The sequence below is a fragment of the Coccinella septempunctata genome, chromosome 1, assembly GCF_907165205.1.
Source record: "Coccinella septempunctata chromosome 1, icCocSept1.1, whole genome shotgun sequence".
Lineage (NCBI taxonomy): Eukaryota > Metazoa > Arthropoda > Insecta > Coleoptera > Coccinellidae > Coccinella > Coccinella septempunctata.
The window spans coordinates 28,350,031-28,368,638 of record NC_058189.1 but is presented as its reverse complement, the minus strand read 5'-3'; the positions used below and the strand labels follow the sequence as shown (position 1 = coordinate 28,368,638).

The 18,608-nt window shown below is 34.3% G+C and overlaps 2 protein-coding genes across 6 annotated transcripts in view; both read right to left on the bottom strand.

Annotated features, from left to right (window-relative positions):
- Positions 1-18,608, bottom strand: part of LOC123307906 (cap-specific mRNA (nucleoside-2'-O-)-methyltransferase 1) — a 245,095-nt gene that overhangs the window by 85,052 nt on the left and 141,435 nt on the right. The window lies entirely within an intron of this gene.
- On the bottom strand, positions 613-13,797 carry LOC123307866. Of its 2 annotated transcripts, XM_044890340.1 has the most exons (8): positions 12,745-13,796; positions 12,428-12,667; positions 12,246-12,359; positions 12,027-12,137; positions 2,966-4,897; positions 1,289-1,402; positions 1,104-1,196; positions 613-956 (listed from the first exon to the last, which is right to left on the bottom strand). In XM_044890340.1, the coding sequence occupies exons 1-8, from the start codon at positions 12,881-12,883 to the stop codon at positions 730-732; spliced, it is 2,970 nt and encodes a 989-aa protein (XP_044746275.1). In that variant the 5' UTR covers positions 12,884-13,796; the 3' UTR covers positions 613-729. The 2 variants fall into 2 exon arrangements, with proteins under 2 accessions (XP_044746275.1, XP_044746283.1); XM_044890348.1 differs by lacking the exon at positions 1,289-1,402 and having other exon boundaries at positions 12,745-13,797.

Below are 18,608 nucleotides of genomic sequence, written 5' to 3'. Positions count from 1 at the left end.
AACAAAGACAAATTCGGGAAAAATTTATAGAATCTTTTTCGAAGTACTTGAGAAGAGCTTTCAAATTAACTCTATCAAAAATGAATTGAGCAAATATTGACGGAGCTATAACATTCAAAACTTCAATATCGTTATTTTTCAGCATAAATTTTTTCAACCATTCCCTCATCGTTACCGCCAGAATAGTGAATAAAGTAATCCTTTTACACTTCCTAGCACTTGAGTACTGTCAAGGTTATCCAGTAGTTTGGACCGCCTGGTGTGTCCGATTTGGAAAAAAAAAACGAAATCAAGTGAGAAGACATTTTTAGGATTAAACAAACAAAGAAATAAACTTACTTCGCCCTCTTTTTGCAGGTATGAAAAGTCAGTGTTGTCAAATTCGAAATAAATACATAAAGAGATATAAACAATTTGATTGCAAATATCTATATTATCCTTAGATTAGTAGGATTAATGGATTCATACACAAGTGAGTTAACTGAATGTTTATTCATGAGAAGAAAGTTTTACCCACGAGCCTGAAGGGCGAGTAAGTTTATCTATCATGTAAGTGAAGTAGCAAATATTCAAATAAAATAAGAATTACAAAATCGAATAATAAGTCTTTCAGAAAACTGAATTAAACTTTAATATGAAAATTAAATTACAATTGCATTAAATGAAAACATTCTCATAAAATAACATGATTGAATCAGATATTCAAACTTCCTCTTCACATTTCCTTTTTCAATTGGATTGCCTTGCTCTTTTGATCTTGATCTTGTTTGATATCCACGTTTTGATTACATTCGCATTCCTATCTTTCAGGCATGGATATCGTTGCTTCAATTCTTGTATAGCTTTCAGCGATGGATATATCTCCGTTCTGATAGCATCTTCGAACAGCATATTTGCCACTCTCGTTTCTTCTTCAGTCCATCTCTTCTTTTTTTTCACGAGGCCGAAGGGAGATGCTGAGAATTAAATAAGATAAGATTTTCATAAGTACATCATTCATTGATTGTTTCCAACAGACGATATTCATATTGCGAAATTCTTCGACACAATCTAAAAATGAATCTTAATGCTCATTTTCCCTCATCTTTCACGAAAATACATACTTGATCTTTTCTTTTTGGCATTCCTACTGTCGTTTATCACAGTCTGGCCTGAAAAAGACGTCGATGGCTGTGTCGGCGATAATTCATCAGAAACTAGAAGAAAACTCAATATTAGGTATGGTTATCACAAGATTCATGATTAAAAACTTCAAAATAAAGTTTGAATATTTCTCGAAGATACGCACGTAATCTTTTTCTTTCAGCATTTCTGCAAGAATTCTCAGATTCGGCAATCCCACTCGATTCTGAAGAAAATGTCGACGATGGCTGATTAATCACAGCCGATAATTCATCAGAAACTAGAAAAAAAAAACTGAATATTTGGCATATCTATTGATATACAGGGTGTCCCGGGAAGACTGCGACAAACGGATACCGTGAGTTAATGTCATCAGGCTGGACTCGTATCAAGACTTTTTGATCGCCTGAGTGCCTTCGTTTGGGATATACAGGGTGATATTCATTTTATGAGTGAAATTTCACAGTTCAATAACTCTTGAACTAATGGATCGAATGATTTCATATTTTGAAGTTTTGTCACCCTTCACTATCGCCTTTCTTCAATATTTCTAAAGTCGAATAAATCAGATCCGTACTGGGAAAATTTTAGACTTTTTCTCTTTCCATGAATATTGGATCACCTGTACGTGGGCATTATTATTTCTTCTCGTTTTCATAACCTCAAAGAATAAACAATAAACAATATAAATTCTCTTATAGGTGAAATTTCATAGTTCAATACATCTTGAACTAATCGGTAAAATAATTTCGAATTTTGCAGTTTTGACAACCTTTACTACTGCACTCCTTGAAATTTTCCTCAAATTGTGAAAACAAATGCATCCCTATCATCAACAAATTGTGCAAAAATTAGAACAAGGTGATGAAATTCCAAGGCTCATTTTTTATTAATGGATCATAGGCCATAGAAGAATGATTTCTCAGATTTTGTTCACCAAAGAATCGCAATTCACCAGGGATGGAATTAACATTTCCCGTAATTTTCACTGGGATCAGAATAATCCAAGATCAATAATTCAAAAAAAATTTCAAAATTAGATTCTCGCTAAATGTTTGGTGCGGTATTTACAACAATCGTTTGATTGGCCCTCATATTCTTGAAAATAGGTTGACAGGAGAAATTTATAAGAATTTTTTGGAACAAATTTTGCCTGGTTTGTTAGAAAACATTCAAATGGAAACATTGTGGTTGCAACATGATGAAGCTCCTGCGCATTATTCAAGAGAAATGCGAGATTATTTGACTAACACTTTTGAAAACAGATGGAAAGGCAGAGGTGGACATGTGGCTTGGCCTCCCTTGATCTGACACCGTTGGATTATTTTTCATGGAGAGCGCTTAAACAAGAGTTCTATGAAGTACATATAAACAGTAGGGAGCAACTGCTACAAAAAATTATTGATGCTTGCGAAATTATTAAATCACGACCGAATACGATAGGGTGATCCAATATTCACGAACATAGGAAAAGTCTAAAATTTTTCCAGTACTGATCTGGTTTATTCGATTTCAGAAATATCGAAAAAAGGCGATAGTAAAGGGCGACAAAACTTCAAAATTTGAAATCATTCGATCGATTAGTTCAAAAGAACAGTGAAATTTATCTGATAAGATGAACCTCACCCTGTATATCCCAAGCGAAGGCACTCAGGCGATTAAAACCTCTTGATACGAGTCCAGTTTGATGACATTAATTCATGGTATCCATTTTTCGCATTCTTCCCGGGATATGCTGTGTATTCCACTAAAATCATCTGAAGAAGTGTTCATTCGCACCAGTTCTATAGTATCCAGTTTGCTTTGATTCAAATTATGGAAATTATTGAATTCATTATCTCACCTTCTCGATTGCCCCTTTCTTCATCATTCCAGTCTTCCTTATCTGATTCAGAGTCGTTGCCACCTTGTGCCAATTCTAAAATTCTAGATATTCTCAATATCTCCCTACTAGCTATAGGTTGACGATAGTGTTCTTTGTGAATTTTGCTACTGTGTCCCATGAAGTTAGCCACATCTGTGACTTCAGTTTCAGAGAGGTCGAGATTGATACAGTTGGTGGCAATGTGTTTCCTCAGTTTCGTTCCTCGCAAACTACTTGGAAAACATGCCCCAGAAGCCTCTGCGAATTTCCGCATCAGAACACAAGCACGTAGATACTTATGTCTACTTCTCTCGAAACCAGGGATACCAAAAACGTACCTGTTTTCTCGATGGACCCCCATCTCATCTCTATGTTCGATTATACTTTCAATGCACTTCACTAATTCGCGAGATAAGAGTACAGGCACTGTTCGGTTGAGTTTGCCGCGAATTACAAACCGAACATAAGTTTTAGCTAACTTTCGAGCATCAGAAGGCAAACTCTTCAACTCATAAGGACTTATTTGAGCATAACTCCTGAAATCTTCTATAAATATGCGTTCTATTTCACCTGCTCTACGGCGGTTGAACACATGAACCGAAGTTAGAGTTGACTCTGCCAGTGCCAACCAAGAGTCCGGGCTGAATTTTGTCTGTAATTCATTGAGAGCGAGTTGCCTCCTTTCTCTCAAATAAGTATTAAAAGTTTTAATGTCTTCCGTTGAAGGCATTTCAAAGACTTTCCTCCTCGCATTTCTTGTCTGTGTTTCCTCTACAGTTTTATTCACTGTCACTCCAATATCCTCGGCCAGTAGTTTAAGGAAATCTTCCGCATTTTGTTTCTTCTCAGTTTCCTTTTTTTTAATGCATTCACTTACATGAATGTTTCCACATTTTTTAATTAAAGAGCCAAGAGTATACGCCGTTGATGGTGCCCTATACATAAGGGTGTTCGGGTCCAAACCGGCTACAATATTTATGGCCGAAATAGCATCATCAAAATGATTTGGAACATATAAATCCTCCAGTTCCACTATTTCTCTATTAATGGACTTCAAGCTGATTAGGAATCTTCCTAAGAGTCTCAATTGTGCCCTTATCATATCGTGCTGGTGTTGCAAGCGATACTTGCAGCACATTTTATTTCCATACAGAATTATAAGTCTATCATATCGGATAGACTTGATAACATCATCCTCTCTTAGAACAGGAAATATAGCTTTTCGCAAGATATCGGATGCATCGGAATGGATTCTTCCTAATACCTTTCGCCCCATCACCATAACTGTTCGGCTTCTGGAGCCATCATAGTTGAAACATTTTTTTGCATGATGTCTAATATTGTTCTTCGTGTAGAAACCCTTACAATTCTGACATGCAATATAATCTGATGCTGTCTTGTTCAATTTCTTACCAGGCCTTCGACTTACTATCAATTCACCATCGTTGACGTTGTGGTTTGTATTGTAAAAAAATTGAGATCTTTTTCTTATGGTCTCGATGATATTTCTCCTCTCAGTACAACCTTTCTTCAAATTTATAAATTTTTTAACCTCTGTCTCATTCGAATGCACCAATTCAATGTGCCTAGCGAATTTACTTTGGAATTTTCCACAAAACATACAATAGAGCTTTTTATTTTTAGGATTTCTTGTAGCTTCACTAGTACGAACGAACATATCATTATCATCCTTTGACGATTTTCCATATTCATTGGCCGTCAACGATATTTCCAAGGAACGTCTGGTGTCATCGTTGGGAGTTGTTCTAACATTTGTAGAATTCTCTTTACGTTTCGGTGTAGAAGAGTCCTTCTCAAATTCAGAACTCGAAGAAGATGAATCAGATAGCGAACCTAGGTACTCACTATCTTCATGAGTGTCATCTCCAAACGTATCCGCGAAATCATCATCTGTGAAAAAATTCGCACATTAACTATAATCAAGAATTTTTTTTTTATTTTTTTAAGTAGATATACAGGGTAGGCTTTTTAAAACGAAACAGACGAGATAACGGGCGCAATGAATTTATTTCGAAAAAATGCTCGGACATGTCGATTTTTACTTCGAGGGGGACAACTTTTAAGGTCAAATTCACAACTATATCGCTTCAACCCTTAGTGTTAAAACACCAACCCCTAAATTTTGAATAGGAAAGATAGGGTGAGTGATACCTCATTTAAATGGTTTTTTTATCCTGAATTCAGCGTATTAATTTTTTTCTACTTTAATGCATTCGTTTTCGAGATATTTCATTTTGAATTTCGTACAGTACCAGTCATTCCGCCAACCATGCTATGTGAAATCATCAATTATTTGACTAATTCATTCTGTGATTACGATGGTAACCGTTAATTGTCAACATTAGACAACGAGATAATTATTATTGGTAATTACTTTCTTCAACAATTAAGGTGAAAACGGTTTATTCTTTTTCTGAAAGAATTGAAATTATTTCTTTATTTTTCGAGAATGAGGAATGCGGGAATCGTACAGCAGATTTATTCAATTGATTTCACCCAAAAAAGCACATCTGTAGAAAGTTTGTATTCCTTGTAAGCATTAAATAAATTAAATAAATAAATGCAATAAAGAAATAATTTCAACTCTTTCTGAAAAAGAATAAACCATTTTCACCTTAATTGTTGAAGAATATAATTACCAATAATAATTATTTCGTTGTCTAATGTTGACAATTAACGAATACGATCGTAACCACAGAATGAATTAGTCAAATAATTCATGATTTCACATATCATGGTTAGCGGAATGACTGGTACTGTATAAAATTCAAAATTGAATATCTCGAAAACGAATGCATTAAATGGAAAAAAAATTAATACGCTGAATTCAGGATGAAAAGGCCTTTCAAATGAAGTATCTCTCACCCTATCTTTCCTATTCAAAATTTAGGGGTTAGTGTTCTAACCCTAAGGGTTGAAGAGCTAGTTGTGAATTTGACCTTAAAAGTTGTCCCCTCGGAGTAAAAATCGACGTGTCCGAGCATTTTTTCGAAATAAATATATTGCGCCCGTTATCTCGTCTGTTTCGTTTTAAAAAGCCCATCCTGTATATTCCGTGCGTACCTCAATATTACCCTTCATTCAATATAAAGATTCGTGCGTTGGAGGGATTATCTGAATGAGGCTACTATTTGTTAACATTATTTCAATAATTTAAATTGACTCATTCAAAGGGGATGACTAAATAAAGACAAATTTCATCGGAAAAAACGGATGAGCGTATATAGAGTGTTTCATTATAAACTGGACAAACATATATGGTGGGTGAATGACAACGGGAAAATCACTTTTGCCTTATGACACCTCGTTTTCGACGCATAATCGTATTTGAGCAATATTCTAATGAATGTGGACAGTTATATATGAACTTCGAAGTAACGGTTTTTGGTCTCATTGGAGTATTTTTGAGTGCTCAATTCATAAAAGATGAAGAACCCCGAAAAAAAAAATTCAAAATGGCGGAAAACCTTCAATATTTGTGATTTTTTTTTCGATTTTCAAATTTCATTTTCTGAAAGAATACAATTTTCGAATTATTTCCGTAAAAATTTTTCTCCATAAATCGAACACAATTTTTTTTACATGTCCATAGCGAAAAAAAAATTTCACCCGAAATTGTTGAAATGTTTCCCGATTGTACTTCTTTTTATACCTAACACCAGTATGGAAAGAGAATCGAAAAATATCAAACCGTTTCTTTACTGCAGCCGTCCAAATATCTCGTAGGAACCTCCAACATAATTAAAAAAAAACTGGTTGGGATTTGAGGACCAAAATTTTTACATTGAGCTGTCGAAACATTTCAGATAGTAATATAAATTTATCACAAAAAAAATTTTCGATTAAACTTTGTTGGGAGGCGAACTCGCAACTTTGTGCTATGTCCCTCACCTGTGGAATGTAAATTGAAACTAATCGAAGGATATGAATTTTCATCACCAAGTAATTCGAATGCACTCTGAAATTCTGTGAATTGGCGAAAATTTTTTTTGTGATAAATTCATAGTACCACCTGGAATGTTTTGACAGCTCAATGTTAAAATGTTTGGCCTCAAAGCCCAACCAGTTTTTTTTAACTATAAAAGAGGTTCCTATGATATATTTGGACGGCTGCAGTAAAGAAACTTTTTGATATTTTTTGATTCTGTTTCCATATTTGTGCTAGGTATGAAGAAAGTACAATAGGGAAATATTTCAACAATTTCGATGAATTTTTTTTTTCGCTGTAGACATGTAAAAAAAAATTGTGTTCGATTTATGAAAACCTTTTTTCACGCAAATTCTAAGAATATCGGGTTCATTCAGAAAATGAAATTCAATTTGGCAACCGAAACCGAAAAAATAATCACGAACATTGAAAGTTTTCCGCCATTTTGAAAATTTTTTTCTGAGTTCTTCATCTTTTCTGAATGGAACACTCAGAAATACTCCGATGTGACCAGAAACCGTTACTCTGAGGTTTATACATAACTGCCCACACTCATAAGAATATTGCTCAAATACGACGTTGAACACCCTGTACCTGGCTTATGCGTCGAAAACGGTCCGCGAAGGTCCCTCTTATCTCCCGGAAAATCGAAAACAAAGAAAAAAGTTAGCCCAGCACTTTTGTTTATTCTTCTCATAAAGGAGTGGAAAAATTTGTGCTACATTTGTGCTGACTTGTGTCATAAATATTTTCTCGAAAATTCGTCGGATTTTCCGGGAAATCTTGAAGTTGAAAAAAAAGTTGGCCCAGCACTTTTTTCCCAATGAAAACATATGTGAAAAATTGTGCCGTTGAAATTTTCACGGAAATACTTCTAGTTTTCCGAAAAACTGAGATTTTGGAAAAAAGTCAGCCCGGCACTTTCGTGTCTTTCAGTTCTTTCATTTTATTATATAGTTGAGCTACATTTGTGCTGATTTGTGCCGTTGAGATTTTGAGAAAAAACTTTCAACTTCTCCTTTAAATGGCGGATATTAGAAAAATCAGTAGATTATTTCAAAATCAGTATATATGGCAACAGACCTTATGTTCATAACGTTGAGGATCGCAACCCTCCATACACAACAAACGACTTGTCAAGATGTGCATAGCGTCATAAATTATCTGAAGTGTATTGCGATAACAATGTTGCCAGAATTCAGTTTTCAGTAGAGAAATCTCGTAAATTGATCGTGTATAGCTAATGACTAAAGAAGATTACCATTGTTTATTACTGAATTTTTTGTATGGAATACGAGAATCAGACAATAGTTCAACAGTTGAACACAAAATTCCATTTTGGTCGGGCAATTGATTACTATTTTTGCACCGACTTCAGTGTCGCTATGACATGACGATTGGCTTACAGGAAAGGAATTCTTTATTTGTACTATTAGGTTGATGTATTGGGAGTTTGGAAATTCGGACGTTTGTAGTTGTAAAATGTTTCCGAATTTATAGTTTAGAAGGAAGTGTGATACTAAGGGATAATTATGTGAGATTCCTCCATTTCATACTTCAATGAGCATGATGGATCCTTTTCTCAGTAAATTTGTGTGATTTTTGTAAAACCTAAACAGTAAATCATTATCGAACAAGTTCCAGGAATGGGTGAAAATACTTTAGATCTAGCACTTTGCTAAATCTCATAAGCGTCATCAGGTTCTATTATACAGGGTGTTCCAGATCGTAACCAAGAAATTTCAACCACGTATTATCAAAAATAAGCCCTAATTTGTCATATAAACATATGTCGAGAAATGTTTCCTATCCGAGATACGGAGTGTTGAAATCATAGAAAAAAAATGTTTTTTATTAATTACTTTCACACTGCTTGAAATATTTTTGGGAAATTTGAGACATAGGTTTTGAGCGTCAAGGAGCACTTTTTGCGTAATATAATTTCTTGTCTATTCTACCAGTGGCGTCCGTACTGCAGCGAGACTGAATATTTTCAGATAAAAAATTATACGCCACTGGTTTTTCAGACAATAAAAATTACTATTCAAATCCTTATTTAATTTGAAGCAAATTGGGTCTCTTGACTTTTTGCTGTATGAGGCACCGTTTCCGATTAAAAAAATAAAACACATTTTCATGCATGAAGAAATCGCCAAAATATGATATAGCAAAAATAGCCTTATTATCATTATGTACCTACCATATCAAATTTTGGCGATTTCTTCATGCATGAGAATGTGTTTTATTTTTTTGACCGGAAACGGTGCCTCATACAACAAAAAGTCAGGACACCGAATTTGCTCCAAATTAAATAGGTATTTAAATAGTAATTTTTATTGTCTGAAAAATCAGTGGAGTATCATTTTTTTATCTGAAAATATTCAGTCTCGCTGCAGTACGGACGCCACTGGTAGAAAAGAAAAGAAATTATATAATGCAAAAAGTGCTCCTTGACGCTCAAAACCTATGTTTCAAATTTCATAAAAATATTTCAAGCAGTGTGAAAGTTATCAATAAAAAACATTTTTTTTTCTATGATTTTAACACCCCGTATCTCGGAGAGGAAACCTTTCTCGACATATGTTTATATGACAAACTAGGGCTTATTTTTATGTAGACTACGTGGTTAAAATTTCTTGGTTACGATCTGGACCACCCTGAATTAACGGAAATGAAATTAAAATATTAATCAATAACAACCATCCTGAAGAAAGTCCCAGTTAATTTTCGGACGAAAATTCAATTTTGAGCTGAAAACTCAACAGTATGCAGACAGAATTCTGGAAAAAGTAATGTTAATAATTATTGTTTACATGCCCTTAATTTTTCAGTTTAATTTTATACTATAACTGAAACGTATCTTCTATGTACATATGTAAAATTTTGAGATCAACGGTAAACTTAAACTAAGAGTCACGAATCTGTCTGTATCTGTATCAAGAAGATCGAGTCGGAAGCAGTAAGGGTACGTTCATACCGAAGATGCATGGATGAGCGCGGTGGAGGTCGCGGTCGCGGTCGAGGTTTACATCGATGTCTGGCAGTACATGTCGAAGATGCTTTCCTTTCAGTCAAAGCTCATAAACGAACTGAAAAATAAATACGTTACCCTGGTGAATGTCACGTGATTTGAAGAGCGCCAATAAGCGTGCAAGGTACCTCGCGGCAACAGCCGATCGCCATATAAAATCAAACTATTTTGTTCTGCGATCGACATCGCTGTAAACCGCGATGATAAGCGGCGAGGGTGAACGGGTGAAACATCCTTGGTATGTACGGTCTCATTAGAATATGAAGGTTTGTTTTGACATCGATGTAAAGATCGCGACCGCGACCTCCACCGCGCTCATCCAGGCATCTTCGGTATGAACGTACCCTAACATTCTTAATTTACGAGAAATTTCTTCTGAAAATTGAATTCTGGTAACCCTGTTATCGCAATACACTTCAGATTCATTTATGACGCTATGCAAAGCTTGACAAGTCGTTTGTTGTGTATGTAGTCCAGGAGGCAGCGGCTTTTTTTCAAGGAATTTCATACCGTATGTTGTAGTCACATTGCTAATAACGAAACCGACCGTCAGCTGGTCAAGTAGCGGTGTGTGCGGGCGTGGGAGGTTGCGGAAGTTGGGAAAAAAGCAAAGTTCAAAGTCGCGAGTTCGACTCCCGACAAAGTTTCATCGAAAAAAATTTTTTTGTGATAAATTCATATTACCATCTGGTCTCTTATTGCTTGTCGCTAAAAGAATTTGTCTATCATTTCTACATTTTGAGAAATTGTCATCTTCAATAATGGTGAATTACACGCTTTTTTGAATTAGTACTCAATAATCATCATGACATTCTACAGGCACTTTTTTTAGGAGTAATTTGAATATGATTTTATTAATTTCTTCTATCCAGCCATTTTGCAGATATGAAAGAGATTTCTGATTTTTCAAATGTGAACTATAGTTGAAAGTCCTTTCATCTTACTGCAAATTTTTTGCTAATTTCAAAAATGTATGTATATCATATATTCACCTGAATATTTCATGAGAATAAAATAGGAACTTTTTTCTGCTTTCTGTTTCACTATTGAATAATAAGACAATAAGGAGGTAGTCGTTACCAGATCTGGATTAGTCAGGAAAAAAGAGCTCGACAATTTGACATCCGTTTCCTTCTAACTGCTATATTTCCCGAGATCCCCTCAGTAGACAACGAATTTTGCCCACCCTGTACACTGGATCTGTTTAAAATTTTGCACAAATGTTTGATATGTTCACCGTTTTCATCGGGGTATTTCAAAAGACGGATTGTGTTGATCTACGAATTTCTGCAGGGAACTAACTATCGAAAGCCGCAACATATTTAATTTTCAGATTCAGGTAATTCATAATATGATCATTATAAACAAATTTTCCATAAATGATAATCTAGAGTAGTGAGATCCGGCGATCTAGCAGCTAAAGGAAAAGGACCTATATTTCCATGAGCTGGCGCTCCATCCATTTGAAACCAACGATTATTAATACAATGGATTGGCAAATCATCCAGAAATTTTTCCAATACTTCGCTTATCAGAATTCTCAAGAATAGGGTAATATTCAAAAAATTAGTTTAGTATGATATTGCGGCTTTCGAGAGTTAGGACCTTGCCGAACTTTTTTTTCAATTTCAAGATTTCCCGGAAAATCCGACGAATTTTCGAGGAAATATTCGCGGCACAAGTCCGCATAAATTTCTCCACTCATTTATGAGAAGATAAACAAAACTGCTGGAATGACTTTTTTTTTTCTTCATTTTCGATTTTCCGGGAGATGAGAGGGACCTTCGCGAAAATTCGACGGCACAACACAGTACATACTTACATACATAGCACAACCTGTTTCAATCGCAAAAACTAATTTTTCGAAAAGTGCTGGGCTGGCCCATTCTATACATTCTGTGAAATATTTTGAGAACCGTGTGGAATAAAAAAAAATTTCAACGGCGCAAAGCAGCACAAGTTTTTCTTCTGGAAAACGAAAAGTGCTGGGCCAATTTCACACATATATCTCACATGTCCAAGCAGCGTGATTACTATCGGTAAATAAAAGTGCTACTCACCGCTAGAGTTGTCCTGTGTATTTAATGCACCATTCTCCAATTCATTAGTGGTTGATGGTAACTCGCATTGTCCAGAAGTATTTTCGCTCGGGTATCGATGCGGTGATTCACCTGTTATTACAAAAATATAATGAAAAAATTCAAATTTAAATTTGTTTCAAGTATTCCAAATTGATAAGGATCATAAGTATTGAATACTTTGTTTGAAATCTTACTCACCGCTTGAGCTGTCCTGTGTAGGTAATGCACCAGCATTCTCCGATTCATTACTGCTTGATGATGATTTGCATTGTCCAGAAGTATTTTCATTGGGGTACCAATGAGATGGTTTTACTGTAACAGAGAAAAAACCAATAAAAAAAATTGTATTCTGCATACATCATGAAATATGAAAGGCTCACCTTCAGATACATTTTCTGCATTTGTAGTTGAAATGTCAAGTAGTATGTATTCATCACTTATAAGAACAATCGGATTTTTTCGACCATTGTTTGCGTTGGCATAAGCAGGATTATCATCAGAGTTGAACTCCGTCAGTGGTAAAAGGCTCGAAATTGTTTCCTCTTCACGGGACAAATTTTCCACTTCATTCTCAGAAGTGTCCTCTTTATTCATCAAGTGCTCAAGGCAATTGAGATCATCTGTGATGAATTATTCAAAATAGATTTCAATCATTCAAAACTAGTATAATATCGATAAACAAATCAACACTACTTACCATTTGAAGCTAAAATTTTGGCGGGATATCGAGCACCATTTCGGTATTTCACATTACACTTCTCTCCATCCCTATTCGATATTTTCTTTTCATCACAAATGTATTGAACACCGTCGTCAAATTTCACAAGAAAATACATCTTCACCAAGTTTTATTTCGTATATCACACTTGAATATTCGAACGAGAAATGAAAAAGTTTTGCGAATTTCTCCTTTTATATACGTGTACATTCCGTTTCATAAACACATGAAAAAAATTCCTATTGGTAGGTTTAGATGGCTCTTCCCTTTTTTTTCATGTTTCTATCAGAATTCAAACATTTGGCGTTTTATGACTGTCCGCTAATTCCAACGTTCCTGCGTGACTTCGTCAACCCTTGTATATAACTTATACCATACCTTTAATAACAAAAAAAATGTATTGCTGACATTCAAAAGAATATATATATATTCATTCCAACAGGCCAGTCCTCTGTTTGTTATCGACTCGCAAAGAGGTTTCGATTCTTCCACTGTTCCACTAGACTCTCAGCTCATTCGAATTTAACATTAATCCCTATGTTTCCAATGGATTTTTCACCTACGTCTAATATTTCGCTAGGCTAATGCAAGTGCAATAAAAATCCCATTTTACGACGTTTGTCAATATGCACGTCTTGCGAACTGGACACCTGCACGCTCCAAAGCGTGCATCCTGGGTGTTTCATCATCATCATAAACTGGACAAACATATATGGTCTGTAGATGACACCGGAAGAATCACTTTTGCCATATGACATATACCCCGTTTTCGACGCATAAGCGAGATACAGGATGTTCAATGTCATTTTTGAGTAATATTCTGATGAGTGTGGTCAGTTATCTATAAACTTTAAAGTAACGGTTTCTGGTCACATCTCAGTATTTTTGGATGCTCAATTCAGAAAAGGTGAAGAACTCCAAAAACAAATTTACAAAAGGGCGGAAAACCTGCAATGTTCGTGAATTTTTTCTCGGTTGCCAAATTGAATTTCAATTTCTGAATGAACTCGATTTTCTAAGAATTTCTGTGAAAAACTTTTCAATAAATCGAACACAACTTTTTTTCTTACATGTTTACCGCGAAAAAAAAATTTCACCCGAAATGGTTGTAATATTTCAGGAGTGAAGCACTTTCTTTTATACCTTACATGAATATGAAAACAGAATATAAAAATATCAAACCGTTCCTTTACTGCAGCCTTCCAAATATCCCGTAGGAACCTCTATTATAGTTAAAAAAAACTCGTTGGGCTTTGAGGCCCAGAATTTTTACACTGAGCTGTCAAAATATTCCAGACGAAAATATGAATTTATAAAAAAAAAATTTTTCGATGAAACTTTGTTGGGAGTCGAACTCTCGAATTTGAGGTACTACCCTTACCTATTGAATGTGAATTTGAAAGTGCTCCAAGGATATTAACTTTCGTTACTAAGTAACGATGATTCACAGAATTTTTCACTGCATTTGAATGTTATTTTGCAAGTTCCTTGAAACTATTTTTTTCTGTGAATCACCGTTGCTCAGTAACGAAAGTTAATATCCCTAGATGGGTTTCAATTTACATTCAATAGGTGAGGGTAATACCTCAAATTTTAGAGTTCGACTCACAACAAAGTTTCATTGAAAAAAAAAATTTTTTTATAAACTCATACATATAACCATCTGAAATATTTCAACAGTTCAATTTAAAAATTCTGGGCCTCGAAACCCAACCAGTTTTATTCTTTTGATTATGTCAGAGGTTCCTACGAGATATTTGGAAGGCGGCAGTTAACAAACGGTTCGATATTTTTCGACTCTGTTTTCATATTCGTGTTAGGTATGAAAGGAAATATACTCGTGAAATATTTTCGCATGTCAAAAAAAAGTTACGCCATGATGAATTCGACCAGGGCACTGACCTTGAATGCTTTTTATTTAATGAGATCCTATGATTCAGACATAGACATAGAGTCTCTATGTCTATGGATTCAGAATAACAAGCAGTATGCAAAGAGTAACAACTCTTTGCTTAATCTATGGGACTACACGTCTGTGGATCTTTTAAACAAAGTTGCATTCAGCCATAGTACCAAATTTTCAGAGATATCACAGATAATTTTTTATTTTTGAATACATTATTCGAAAACCTTTTATACGAGAAAATACGGAGAATAAAAAATGGTATATATAAAATATATTTATATTTGTGGGAGTTCAACTTACTTTTAAAATTGGTTTCTTTGAATTTCTGGTATTTTTATGGCAATGAAGAAACTGGAAAATGTGGGTAAAATTTAGAGTTCGGAGAAGATTCATCACATCCATGAAAAACTACATCTAGGTCATTTTCGAGGTATGCAATCAGTGTTTGGACCATTTTGTAGAAATTTTCTGAAGCTATGAGCTTCCGCGAAGAAACAAATTCTTCAAGCCCTTCACTTTCAAAAGTATTATCTTCAAATGGATAGGAAGAGTGAACTTTTACTGTAACATGCAAACTTTATACGTTCTTTCATAACTCAGTAATTTTTGATGCTACATGGAACAGACGAAAACCGTTTTATAGGAAATTGAAAATACTTCATTTTTGAATTCTTGCTATGTTTTCGTATATATGCTTTATTTTCTGAGTAATTTGAGAAATAATTGAATTTTTTGCTCAACTCTGGAAATTTCTTCTCACTTCATTCCCTTTTTTTTCCAAACCGGATGTACAAGATGGTCCAAACTTCTGGATAACTTTGACAGTACTCAAGTGCTAGGAAATGGAAAGGGATGCCGTCTATTTTTGATATTGGTGGTAATGGCGGGGAAATTCTGAAAAAAATTTATGCTGAAAAATAACGATGTTGAAGTTTTGAATGTCAAAGCTCCGTCAATATTTCTACAATTCATTTTTGATGAAGTTAATTTGGAATCTCTTCTCAAGTACTTCGAAAAAGGTCCTATAAATTTTTCCTGAATTTGTCTTTGTTTTTCTGCTATTTGATGCTGAACGTTCAACATTCAGTATAGCAGTTTCATACTCAATATAGATAAATCATATCTCGGTTCACATTGCATGCAGATAGTTCGTGAACAGCTAGTTTGTGTTTTTTTATAAGCTACAATTTGGTAGTTTCTCGATATAGCTCATAGTTTTTCAGCTATTCGTGAAAACCGTTTTTTTTTATAAGCTACAATTTGGTAGTTTCTCGATATAGCTCATAGTTTTTCAGTTATTCGTGAAAACCCGTTTTAGGTATAAAATCTTAGGTTCCAATCGGAAATAACTCGAAAACTATTGATTTTACAAAAAACTTTTCAACACATATTTGCTCAAATTCAATCGCCCAAACTACTTCTGAGGGTTATTTCAATTCTACTGATTCAGCAATTTAGATTCTTTATGAATAAATAAATAATAAGAAGCAACAATTATTTTTCGGTAAACTTCGTCAAAAAAAGTACAGAGAATAATTTGCCGCAAAAATTCACTTCTTTCATTCATTTCAGTTTTTAAAACCAGGTGGATGTAATGAGTTTCTATCGGAAAACGATGTGGATATATTTAATGACTGTTTGAAAATCCTGTGGGATTTGTTTTTTCTAGATTAAGTTTTTTTGTTCTACATTTGTAATTATGTACCATAGTTATAGGGGTTGGTGTGGAAGTAAATGAATAAATAAATAAATAAATGTTCCTTGGATTCCGAGGTATAAACCTTACGGCGCTTCGTTATAATAATCGAAATTCTATTCAATAATCAATTGAATTCGTTCTATATTATAGCAAAAACTGATTACTTTAAAAAAATGTTTCTTATAATAATATGACCTACGAACGTTGGGCGACCTCCCCTCGATAGCGAAATAGAATGATCCATTTCACGACAACTGTCAGTGGCTGAAAATTACGATGAAAGACGTCAAAATTCACCATTTTCTTACGTTTTTTTCGAACATTTCTGTTCGGAAATAGAAAGAAGCGTATGTTTTGAACGTATCGTTCTCGGAGAAGATTTATATTACACGCAGCTGTCAATTCATGAGAGATTATTTGGTCTTTGCATTTTTCTCGACCCAACTCACAATGCCGCTTGAACTTTGGGCGAACTTCCCTCAGTGGCAAAATGAAATGTTGCAAATTATGAAATATTTTCAAGATTGATGTGGAATATGCCAATTTTATATTTGAGAACGTATTAATAATCGAAATTCTATTCAATAATAATCAATGGAATTCGTTCTATATTATAAAGGAAACTGATAAATATAAGAATATTTCTCATAATAATATGATGACATACGAACTTTGGTTGGGCGACCTCCCCCCCGATAGCGAAATAGAATGATCCATTTCACGACAACTGTCAGTGGTTGTGAATTACGATGAAAGACGTCAAAATTTACCATTTTCTTAGGCTATTTTCGAACATTTCTATTCGGAAATAGAAAAAGGCGTATGTTTTAAACGATCGTATCGTTCTCGGAGAAGAGTTACACGGTTATCAATTCGTGAGAGATTATTTGGTCTTAAAGGAGTTTGCATTTTTCTCGACCCACCTAACAACGCCACATAAACTTTGGGCGAACTCCCCTCAGTATGGCAAATTGAAATGATCCGTTCGAAATTATGAAATATTTTCATGATTTATGTGGAATATGCCAATTTTTAATTTGAGAACGTATTAATAATCGAAATTCTATTCAATAATCAAATGAATTCGTTCTATATTATTCCAGAAACTGATAACTGTAAAAATATTTCTCATAATAGTAACATATTATAATAATAATATATAGATATTATAATATTACGAGCAAAATTTAAAGATTTGGGAAGTGTTTTTGATGTTCCATCCAGTTGCATCAATGACGATTGAAGGACTTCCAAAACAAATTATAGATAATTTGAAGGTCCAGCTTGAATCCCGAAAATCTTTACAAAAGCTTCATGCGTTGACTGTATGTCCCCCTCATTAAAGAATATGAAATGGATACATAGACTTCGGAGACCAAGAAATGGCAAAGCCCAATACCTTTACATATAACAACAAACACTTATTTTTTATTCCCGAATCCAAAATTCTAAATGCCCCCTAGCGGCCAAATTACTAACCTCGCATTTGAGTAATGCATTGAGTTTTATTTGTTTGGGTTTGATGTTTTCATTATACAGGGTGTTCCATATTAAGTCGCCACCATTGCCAACAACGTTATTATTAATGTTACGAATACGAATGGGCAAACTAGTAGCATTTTTAATGGCTTTCTCGATGCCAAAAACAGAACAAAAATTGACAGTCGCGTTTTCAAAATATTTCATAAAATGATTTTTTTTATGGAACACCCTGTATTTCAACATGCGCATTTGAAGTCGTAATAACATTCTCAACAACAAAGCTGAAATCACCTTCCTCCAGAAAGTTGAAAATGAGCGACTTATGTGAAAATATTTATTCCATTCACTAGTACCAAAAATTTCTTTGTTTTGGCGAATAAAACCTCATGATTGTCCAAAATAAATACAGCTAGTTATGAGGTTTTATTTGCCAAAACAAAGAAACTTTTTGTATTAGTGAATGAAATTTATTTCCACATAAGTCGCTCATTTTCAACTTTATGAAGAAAGCTTTGTTGTTGAGAATGTTATAACGAACCGAAATACATGATAAAATATAGGATATTTCATTACAAATAACTACATTTCATGAAAAAATTCGAAAACGACACTGTCAATTTTTTGTTTGCTTTCGGCTTCAAGAAGGCCATTAATAATGCTACTATTTCATCTAATACGCCTCCGCAGTGAATCACCCTGTATAATATCAACCATCAGATTATGAGCATTTCGATCTAACTCAACCTATATATAAAG